At 37.1% G+C, this 12018-nt stretch overlaps 1 protein-coding gene across 1 annotated transcript in view; it reads right to left on the bottom strand.

Annotated features, from left to right (window-relative positions):
- FTO (FTO alpha-ketoglutarate dependent dioxygenase) overlaps window positions 1–12018 on the bottom strand; it is a 205955-nt gene that overhangs the window by 104941 nt on the left and 88996 nt on the right. The window contains 1 exon segment of the mRNA XM_088530890.1: window positions 8718–8842. Coding sequence (XP_088387016.1) covers window positions 8718–8842 — 125 coding nt within the window.

Genomic DNA, 12018 nt, shown 5'->3' with positions numbered 1-12018 from the left:
GATGAAAATACCATTTAGAACCCAATAAGCAGGGAGGAAAAAAACTTCCTTTATTCAGCACATCAAAATCCATAACAATATTAGTAAACTGAGTGGACACTGCAAAGCAAAAATTACTTCAGTTTTAGAGATAAACTCTTTTTAAAGTTTGACTAAGACCATTGTTTTCACTCATAAGAGATATTCAACAGATTCATGTAATGGCAGGAGGATTTACAAAACTAGCAAATTTTAGAATCTAAAATGTGGCATTATGTCCTGAAGCCTCATAAATCAACGTGTAAGCCAAGAAATCTTCCCTGAAATTATCTGACTGATACTTTCGATGAGAAAATAAAAATGAAAAAGTTAATGTGCCCCAAAAATGGCAAAAAAAATTGTGACCATGTCTAAAACTCTAACACTTGTACATTTTTATCTTTTTTTTTTTTTTTTTTTTTTAAAAAAAAGGATCACCAAGGGCTAAATTTAACTCTACCAAATCTGCAGGCATAGCTGATAGAAACCTTCAGTTTATCCTTGTAAAGGACCTGGTAGACCCTCCTATTAGCAGCTCTTAAAATTCTCCTTTGCCTGCAGAACACCCTCTCCCTTCTCCAAATCTTATTACTTTACTACTATCTTACTTCCACTTTTCTTCTTAACAAACAGCCTTTCCACAGGTTCCTCCACAAATCTTGTGCTTTGAGAGCATTTGTTCCTCAGTAAATCTTTTTGATACATTTCATACCATCTTTTTATGCATTACTACTTCTTTCATTTTGAATGATATCACTACTGTTCCCAGATATTTCTTTAATATGTTTCTTACTTATGAACCCAGCTCTGTCATCAACCCAGGCCAGAATCTCTGGTATACCACACTATGGAAATATAAATAAGTTGCAAATGCAGGTATTGCTTCCACTTCAAAAATTCTCAACGAATTATAGGAGGATTGTCATCTGCTACCATTATATGATCCTTAAGCATTATTCCCATTTGGGGTCACTTACTAAAATTAAACAAATAACAAAACAATTCATGTTATATAACAGCTCTTGTGTTTTCTGATTTTAGAGAATACCTTAAGCAGAAGAAACACAAACTTCCTTCTGGCAAGTTGGTGCCTCTCCACCCTCAGCCTGCCAATGGCCCGCACCTTGCTCAGCAGCCAACCATGAGGCCTTCCCCTTCACACGTGATACCTGCATGTGCCCGTCACAACTTCCAGCAGAAGCAAAAACAGAGAAAAATGCAACAGACTGACATGCTCTTTTGCCTCTTTGCCACATTTGATATTCACTGGCTTATCACTCCCTCACAACCATGGCCTAGACTGCATAGAGCATTGACAGCATCTTGCTCAGTTTCTACATCCATTTAATTTTTGGCTGCTCCGGGAATGCCAGCAAGGGTACCAATTAGTGTCAGCTGTAACAGTTGCTTTATGTGATATACACACCTGCCTACCAGGATCAGAGACCCAATGCATTTTATATAGGCCATCAAACACGGATATCCAGTGGGAATCGTTTTTGGCACTATCTACCTGAACCATATTTGAACCACTGACCTGAAAACAAAAGGCTTTGTATTTCATTACCAATCCCTAGAGCCATCAAGTGCTATATATGTGGAAAAACTTTAATAACACAAGGCTGACACCATTTAAGACTTAAGTTAGGTACTTCTATAAGCATCCTGCTCACTCATGTCTCATGCAATGACCTAAGAAGATTGTTGGCCTAGGTAAACCCTTTATGATGTCCTCTGTTTTCTCCTGTACTGGTTATATATACAACATATAAAATTTAACACAGATCTTCCCAGTTTAATTACCTTTATCTGTCATAAAACTAAACAGTGACAGCAACTGCAACAGCAACACTAACATCCTGTTTGGATAAAATATCTATTATTTTATAGAGGAGAGATATTCTGCCTTTAGACTAGAAAAATTCTAAAGGTCTCCTTTCAGACAGAGTTTTAATTCATACTCAGTTGGTGAGCAGACTTTATGGAGATATTATGTACCATGACAGTAAGACTATTTTGCTGAAGGCAAAGGAAAGTACAGATTGATATTGGAGAAGAAACTTTAGTGTATAAAGCAAAATAAATCTATGATGATTCTTCATTCTCTGGACCAGTCACCCTTTATTCCCATTTCAAAACACCAGGTTTTTAGCTAATACAGGTAGCTAGAGAGCAATGTTCAACACACTTTTCCCCCTGCTTTTTTCCTCTCCCCTGCCTCTGGCAGACACCATTCTCTCTTGCAGGAATAATGACAGCTGATGCTAATGCTACTTTGTGGTTAAACTGCCTGACCATGTGGCTAACACTGTCTCCACAGATTAGAAATTTGTCACCTCTGTGATACCCTCAGTCTCCAGCATCCTGCAGTCTGGAAGCCCTATATTCTCTGTTCCCAGCATTGAGATCTCCCAGTGGTAGGGAGCAAATCATTGTCAAACCACTGGAAAAACAACACTAACAATTTCTCTTGTTCTGCAATCAGGAAAGCTTACAGAAAGACGGAAATGTCACCCATGCTGACATTAAAGGCCTATCTGGAGGAAATAAATGCAAACCTCCAACAAACTTAACCAATTGGTTAAAAAATAAATAAATAAAAATAAAATGCACTCTGCCAAACTGGGAAAATTCTGTACCTTTTTTGCTTTGGAATCTAATTGTACAGTAAATAAGGGCTGCATTTGTGTCAGTTGTCAACTTTCAAAAGCATCACTGTCTCAATTTTCGAAAAGCCCGTGTAGTCTACTGGGAAGTAAAGTATGAAATCAAAGGAAATGCAAAAAAAAAATTATTATATTTGTTAGTTTTCCAGATGATGTAACTCTTCATGGCTTTTAAAATGATAAAGTAGCCCTCAGAGTAAACAGTCCCCACAAAGTGTCTTAATGAAGGAACTAGACAGAAAAAAAAACACACGTAGAGCTGAAATTCTGTGACTTATAGGAGATGGCTTATATAACGCTAAATGTTTCAAGATTTTTTGCACCCCAAGGTAAGAAATGGAATATTCTACAAACATCCACATCTTCCAGACAAATTCTTTCCAAGAGTCAAGACAGTTTGGAAGCAAACAGCGATCACTGAACAGCAGTACTGAATTAAGCAGTATTTGCATTGTTCTGTAGGGTGCTCGAACTTATTGATCCCAAGCTTGGCTGCTTCGCTGACTCCTCAATACAAGAAACCAGGTGAAAGACAGAGGCAGAAAACAGGAAGGGTCACGAGTATCAAAAGCAACCCAGTAATAACCAACGGGAGAAAAGTCAAAGGTCAATGGAGGCAGCTGATGTCTAAGCATAACTGCAGCAGGAGACCTGACAACTTCATTGAAGTCTCAGTTTCCTACATTCATTCAAAAGCCACAAGGTTTTCTTTTTTTTTTTCTCTCTATCCTCCTTGAAAGAATTCATCTAATTTACATATGGTATTCAGCGACAACATCTACGTACAATGGACATTTACTTCCTTAAAAACTGTTTTAGGTTCTATAATGGATGCTTAATAGTTCCATTTGTTTTTTCTAAAGAACACACAAGATATGAATATCAAGAAATCCAACAATAATAGCCTAGATTGTTTTGCTACAATTACCCAAGTAGTGAAGGCAAACTTGCTTCTTGTTCACTTACCAAGTATTAGTTTGAGCTGACACACACAATACCCAGCCAGGATGACTTATCAAAGATCCTGCTGGCAATCACACACCTCTGTAGCAATTGCTAATTTTTCAAACATGGATTCTGGATTCTTCAATTAAAAAAAAAAAAGAAAAAAATTCTAATGTTACAGAAGAAAAAAAGAAGTTTAAAACAACCTTAATATCTCCCCATCATTAACTATCACAGTTGGCTTGATAACCATGATTTGCCTGTCTCATCCTAGGAACTAGTGCACCTCCCCGTACGGCCATTCCTGAAGAGTTCACTGTTTTTCATATATTTATCCTCTTGACAGTCCTGTGACATAAAAGAACATTATTCTGGTCTCACGAGTCTGAACTGTCAGAGATAAAACTGGTTACACTTTAAAGCAATTCAGATATGTAGAGAGAGTCCATGCTAACTTCTTAACCCAGGGAACTTTTTTTTCTGTAAAGGAAGAGAATATGTCACCATCATTGGTATGGCTTATAGGGTAAAAAACTAACTAACAAAAGACATAAAATTTTAAAAAGGTAGGGCCCAAGAAATGTTTAGCATTTTCTTCAAAAAAGAAAATAATAAAATATCTCAAAATACTCCTGTTTGCCCCTTTTAACATGTCTATTATTCTTAGGATTACTCTCTCATTCTTCTTTATTATTATTACTGAGCGTGCAAGCTCTACCACAGACTACAACTCAATTGTCACAAGAGCCACTTAAAAAAAACACTATTATAATTTAAAGTTGCATGCAAAATATCCACATAAAAATCCAGGTATTACTGAGCAGTAGGACCATCTTAATAACAAGATGAGCCTTTCTTGCATCTGGAAAAATATATATACTTTTACATTTGTATGTCAAAATTGTGCAGTGTATATTATTTCTAAGAAGGGTTTAGACAAAGGCATGTATGGTGATGAGAAAAAACTAAAGACTAAGGGTTGCAGATTGACTTTAAAACAGATGCTCCTACTCTCAACAGATACTCAAGAGGTTCTTTTTCAAGGTATAAGGCAAAGATATATAGAATATATTAACTGTAGAAGTATATAGTGATCCAATCTACCAAATGTGACTGCTCATAGTAAAGGTCTCTAAAAAAAGATTTTCTTATTGTGCTATTCCAGTGAGTCACAGATATAAGCTATTGATTCTTAAATGATATAATCAATTAACATTTTTGCACTGCTTATCTCATAAGAATATTAAATCTCAGAAGAATTCAGTGTTTACTTCGGTTCAAGTTATTTATTGAACTTTTATTCTGTTTTCACTATGTCAACTTGTCATAATGGCTTAGAGAAAATTCTATTATAAAGATTTCCGAATTCGATGAAGTAGAACTAAATACAACCATCATGCGTAATCTTATTTTTCTTGTCATTTAGCTTGTTATTTCATTTTGCCTTTCCCCCAAACTTTACCTGATTGGATTTTCTTTATGAGAAGTAGTGTCATTGCAAATTTCACTCAGGGAAATTGCCTAATAGACAACAGTCTACCTCATAACAGCAATATTTTAGACCAATAAAATATTTGCATGAAAAAGATTTTTAATAATGGATACACTTTTTTTTACTGGTAGTTAATAATTTGAATGTGATTATGTATTACTCTAAAATAACCTATCATTGATTTATTTATGACAAATTTATTTGGTAGTAAATGGAAGTAAAGTTAGATGAGAATATAGCAAAAAATCAAACTTAACAAACCTTAAAGTAACATGAGACAAATTCCATTAAGAGGAGGAAGGAGAGTTACAATTGTTATTGAACTATACTGTCCAGTTCTACCGTGCATTTGCCTGGTCAGAAAAGCACAATTCTCTATTAAAACTCAAGCGCTGCCTTTTATCCAAACTATAACTGCATGATAAAGTAACAGTTTTAGCTACATTTTAAGAAAGTACAATTAAAAAATGTCAATAGCATCATTAGTGGGCTCAAAATATTATAATCTTGTTTGAAAATGAATCAGGTGCAGATATTAAACTGTACTTTTTCATCCTTTGTCTCACTTTTCAAATGATAATTTCTTCCACAGTCACCATTAAATCTTGATCTATTCCAGCTCTCTGTATGGGTCATTGATTCTAGATGTACCATGGTTATTCTTAAACGTTTCCCTTTCGTGGAAAAAAAGAGGGCTGTCTAGAGCCAGATGGGTAACTTCACACTTCATTTATCAAACCCAATGCATTGGACTCCACCTTCTCTTTCCCACTATTGCTGTTAAATTTCCATATAATTTGGTAACAATTTCATTATCATACAGTGACCCTAAAAAGTCTACTACAGCTTGCATGGGCAGTCCAAAATTCACAGCTGTTCTTTTTGCCCTCTTTTTGCTACAGTAGAAGCCAAGGTTCCCTTGCTTTGCAAGCTGAACACTGACCTTTTATAAGCAGAGGTCAAGAAGGGGTCAGTTCAAAGGGCTAGAGCAACTCTTTAACAGCTATAACAACCTGTCCATCAGACACCGTCATGCAGCATAAACAAATCTGAGCCTTGAGAAACTCTGGACCATTTCTTTTAACACTTGCACAACATTCACCGAGTTCTACCTGAAGTAGAGAACAACTTGGATCCCTAAAAGACCTGCTCAGACACTTAAGATACTGATGACATCTTGGAGTCACGGGCATTTGAAAGGTCATAGCACTAAGCACATGCTTACGCACATGGCATAGCAAGCCACAACACTAAGTGCACATCCATGTCTTTTGGACTATAGAGCTGAAATAAATAAAAAATATATAGTAATTTCAGTTGATTAACACGCAGAAACAGTGGTACTACTTAGGGGAAGCCATTCATGGACATGCTTTTACCCTAGCAGACAGATGGATTTAACAAAAAAGGTCAGATAGCTTTCTCTGAGAAAAGCTGAATCTGTAGAAGTCCAGGCAGTTGGTATTAGCAATTCCTACCATTTATTATTATTTTTTTTAAGGTGCCAATGGCACAAATGAAACCCATGAAACAACAGCAAGGCTACAGAGCTCTGGGAAGACTTAAGTGCAGAGTAAAGCTTTTGCCAGCTGCTCTCCTTTAGTTGACCTAAATTTCTTGAAGTTGTACTGCTCATAATGTACTCCTTAATGCACAATGTAATTAGAGTCATCTGTATTTAACTTCCAGAGGAAAAAAAAAATCTATTATCTAATCTAGCTGATCCCCTGATAGTCTGTTGAAAGTAAAATACTGTAACCTATTGCCTGCCCTTTGACAAGTGCTAATTATTTCCTGTCCAAGCACATTTTTCTCATGTAACTCCAAAGTACACAATAGCCTGATCTCTAAAACACGGGCAAGCCCTGCTAGTACCACAGCCAACATTTTACAACTTTCACCACCGTATGCTTGATGGCTACCACAGTCCGTGCTTCATTCCAGACATCTAGCTGGGACTTTGAGGAGGCAAAGCGAGGCGCATGGTAACAGCCTGTTTATGCAGATGATATGGATGAGACTCCGATAGGTCACTAGGACATGAAACATCAAATGGAAAGAAAGGGAATTATGGATATTTAATACTCAAAGGACACTTTCTTATGGAGCTTTCAAGGCACAGTGCTCTTGAAACTTTCTTTCAGGTGTTTAGTTTAAGGAGGCCTGCACTTCGTCAGCCTGCAAGGCTCTCCCGCCCCCACGCAAGGGCTTCAGCAGCTGGGCCGGAGACAACGGGGACTGTGTTTACAACTGCAACAGTGGCTCCAGCTTCCGATTAAACTGTGAATAAGTAGAGGCCAGAAATGCTGTAAAAAGATTATTTTTAAATCCATCTCTTGTCATGATTCCTGATGACTTAGTATATTAGGAAAACACTATTCAACTAGAACCCTAAAAAACTATTCCCCTCATTACAACTGTTTACACATCTCCTCTCTTCAGGAAGATTTCTATTTTGGTTCACATAAGAAACACACCTCTCTGTGTTCCTCTCTCCTGTGATCTTCCCAGTTTCCAATATAGTCAAGTCACTTGCATTATTCAGTAACACAGCAATGGAACATGAAAGAAAAAAAAAACACCCTAAAAGTTACACACATTGGGCCAAGAACTGTATGCAACTGCAAGCTTAGGACTTCTACTGCTTTGCCAGCTGCTGTAGATTGGGAGTTTGACCTTCTCATTTGTGTAATCAGATATCAGAATTAATCCACAAATATCACATAACAGATTGTGACACACAACTCTAGAGATTTCAAAAGGAGATGTGAAGAAAAGGTGAGATTCACTCTCAGCAACTAAAGAGAGGAGGGAAATTGCAAGGATAAGACAGCATATAATGGAAATTCTCTCTTATGAATTCGCATACCACTAAAGAACTAGAAATATGACATATCTGTTGTGGTTTATGAAACACATTCGTTTACCTGCTAATAACCTTTTTCCAATGATAACAAAAAACTCACAACTTGTAAAAAAAAAAAAAAAAAAAAAAAAAAAAAAAAAAAAAACCACTGTTAGCAACTTACCTGCTTTTTTACCATGGTAATAGATTCAATTTAATAATTCTGAAGTAGAATAAAATATTCATATGTTGTGAATTCTAGCAATAAGTGCATTCCTGCTGATCTCACCCAACACAATCTGGTTAACACCAATAAGACACCACGAGAAAAATGTCAATATGATCATAACTGATATATGGCAGGCAAGAAGGACAAAAGCACATCTAGCATATCTACACCAGCAAAGAATATTGACGACAGTGTCATATATAAGTAATATAAGGAATTCCTTATGGCTTCTAAGGCAATAGCAATCTTCAAATGCATATACTGCCTATCAAGCTATTATCAATGGTTTGCACTAATTAAGCACAGTAAGGGAGCATTCCACCCCATGAATTAACTTTGAAATCAGAAATGGAACATCTGGCTACTCAATTCAGAGAAAAACGCTAACAGATAGTAAAAATCTTTTTCTTTTCTTTAAAAATCAAGCTCCTTTCTTCCCCTCTACCCATGAAGTGTTACAAAAGTATATTTGATATGCTTTTTCTCAATCCCACATCACATTGTTTTGCTGAAATTTCTCACCTTGCTGTCCATTCTTTACGTAGGTTTTGTCGTTCATTAAGAACCAGCAAAAGGCAACTGATGGTTTCTCTCCTTTCTTCCACAGCTTCATCTTCTTTTCCAACTTCACAGAGGATCAGGCTGGTCTTAAAAGAAATTATGAAAATTATAATCCACAAATAGGAAACAAGGTATAAAATTAATAAAAAGCCCATAAGCAAATAAGGACAGTAAATCAATGACTTTTTTATTAGTTTAACTGCTGACAAATCAATACTGTAAACGATGATCAAAATGTCCCCCATATATTTGGTATTTAATCAATGTACATGGCACATACAGTAAGTTTTAAGATCTCATTGCCTTAAGTAACACAACAAGACATTGTGCATTCCAGCTCTCATTTTCAAGACTGGTTTTAATGTTTTGTGGTGTTAAACTGTATCAGAGGTTTTCCCTCCTAATACGGCATTCATTTGGAGGATTTTCCCACTCCCTTTAATCCTTGCTGAGGCTAATGTAGAAAATTCCCACTTGTACTGTATCTTCTGAAAGGAATTTCTAATGATATCCTCACATTCTCTTTATCAAAAAATATTTCAAGCAAACAAATAACTTGTTCATTTCGGGAATAAATTATAAATTACCAAAAGATGCTTAAGCAATGAATAGATTTGGTCAGTTTTGAACTAAAATCTCATTCTGTGTCCGTAGACCAGAAGTCACCACCCTTTCCAGATAGTGCATCAACTGGTGAATCAGTGAACATGCAGATCTGTGTCCTTCACCCACCCAGTAAAGATAACTCTAATTCCCTTACTCCATCTTGCCCTTCTGCTCCTAACGCCCCCAGGTTCCCTCTCCTCCTTTCCCTGCTGGCCATCTCCGGCCGGGTGGGAAACAGCACGCGCTGATGCTCGTTCCTACCGCCGCGTCTGCGGAGCAGCGTGGACATCTGCTGCCTGGGTGTGCAGCAGTGCAGCCACCGCTCAGGCTGCAGACTCTTCCTTCAGGCTAATTTATTTGCTGCTTCTTTCTTAACCTGCTGATTTTCAGCTGATCACCTTTGATAGTCTAACTTTCAGTCGGATAAGCAAAAAGACTGAGGTATCTAAGTGGTTTTGGGAGAAGGATGACCCAATGGGGACAGACTGCTTGCACAAGCCTTTTTTTTTTTCATAAAGGAATGTAAAAATAGTTTTTTTTTTTTTTTTTTTTTTCCCCTCAAACTCAAACAGTTGTGGAAAGGAGCTTGAAAACACAACTCAGGTATAACCAAAGTCTAACAGCTGCAAATGCTACCAGCAGCATGGCTTCCCTCGTGGGAATAACATGACAAAAAGATAGAGCATATAGATTCCCTCTAAACATCAGAATATACATTATGTTCTGCCCTGCCCAAATGCACACACACAAAAATTCCTCTGGGGATTCCAGGAGATAGATGGTTGCTGTTACCTTTAGTTTGTGAAAACAGAAAATCTATCCTTGGTCTGACAGTTTTTTTTTTCTGCCTTTCCAGATACTCTGGAAGAATAGGAATAATACTCTGGTTATATTATTTGTAAAGCACATAGAGTAGAGGTGGCATGGTGACCACCACGATGGTTTCAAGCAGAAAGACTAAGGTCCACAGAGAGAGAAAACACTTCTACCAACACTACCAATACTGGAGGACAATATCCAGAAAGTCTTTTTTTTTTTTTTTTTCTCTTGTAGATCTCTACCAGTTAGTCTACCAAAACACATTACCCCATCACAATGAACTACTCCCATCAAAAGGCCACATTTCATGGAAAAAAAACTCAAAAAATTCTATCCATAAGGATCACCTTCTTGACCCCACTCTGACATTAGAAAGCAAACAGCGCCAGACAGTATTTTCAGATAAGGATTCCTTGACATAGGTTTCCCTTGCATGACTTACAACATCTTTTCCACGAGATCTAGTATCAACCAATTTCAGCCACCCAGATCTCTAGCTCACTTCCAGCCACCACATAGTTTGAAGCAGAATCCAATGGGGAACTTTCAGGGGTAAGACCATACCAGCATGTCAAGAAGAAACTGGCATCCCTTAATAGATGAAAAGGAACTTGTCTTGCAGGTATGCCTGTTATACCTTTCCATATACACCTATTAAGGCTGAAATTCTTTGCTCCTGTGTGCAAGATGTCAGACAGCACTCAGGTGAAGGTGATTTCTGCACTACAGCACCATCAGACACACTGCTAAGTCACAGTACAGCAATATTTCCCATTTGGAGTTCTTCTGTGGCCTTACAAATCACAATAGCGTGGGAAATTCCTCAGGAAATGGTGAAACTAGTCATAGTTTGCAAACCTGCTTCTCTCTGGGACCATAGAAAAGCCACAGTTTCATGACACTATGCAACCATACAGCTGGGAGTATAACTATTTCTAGGCATCAAAAATCAAGATCCCTTAAGTAAGTGGTTCCCAAAGTATAAACCATAGAAAGCTAAGAAAATCTAAGGAATTTTCAGGTAAAATTTGATGAAAAAAAGGATATGATGAACTATCAAATCTGTCAAAGGCACAGTTATCAGTCAGAAGAGATGGGTGAGTGACCACTGCTCCAAATATTCACAACTGCAGAGTGTTTTTGTATGAATTCTGATGGTCTGGCCAAATTACAACCTTGATACTCCTGTCTACCATCTGCTCTATACCTACAGGTTTATCTTAATTCTGGAAATATAAAGTGGGATGCACACAATTCAAATCAAACCTATAGTTCAACACTGATACTAAAAATGCTTCTTTACTGAGCCCAGTTTCAGCTACCTTAAGGATCAAATGGCACTATAAAGCAACACAACACATATATGCAACACGACCACATAGCAATTTAACTGAGTTTCTCCTCAGGACGCTGAAGGCAGAGTTATCTGGAATGTTACTTGATACGCTGCTTTTAGAGGCATTTCTCAATAACCAGCTATAATTATTGTCTCAATATAAATTTTAAATTTGTTAATAAATGAAATAACACTCAGAGAAATAATATTATAAAACACCTTCCTTTGTATGTTTTTTCTCTCTCTCTCTCTCCTCTCCAGGTAACTTGGAATTTATTTTTTAACAAGAGGATTCAATATATACTTTGACTGATAAAGGTCAAGGGTTCAAGAAACTCGGTCAAAGATGTTATCAGATGGGAAAGCCATTTCCTCACATCAACACTGATAAAAAACCATCAGAAATGCAGGCGATGCCACCTCTGCTCTAAAGGGCAGGAATGACCTTCTTTTGAACATCACTATAGCTGCACATCCCGTCAAAGAAAATCTGACCCTGTG

The sequence above is a fragment of the Tinamus guttatus genome, unplaced genomic scaffold, assembly GCF_059628265.1.
Source record: "Tinamus guttatus ecotype Peru unplaced genomic scaffold, ASM5962826v1 Tinamus_guttatus_pri_ptg000389l, whole genome shotgun sequence".
Classification (NCBI taxonomy): Eukaryota; Metazoa; Chordata; class Aves; order Tinamiformes; family Tinamidae; genus Tinamus; species Tinamus guttatus.
Note: the sequence above shows the minus strand (reverse complement) of the source record. Positions and strands in the feature narration are given on the sequence as shown.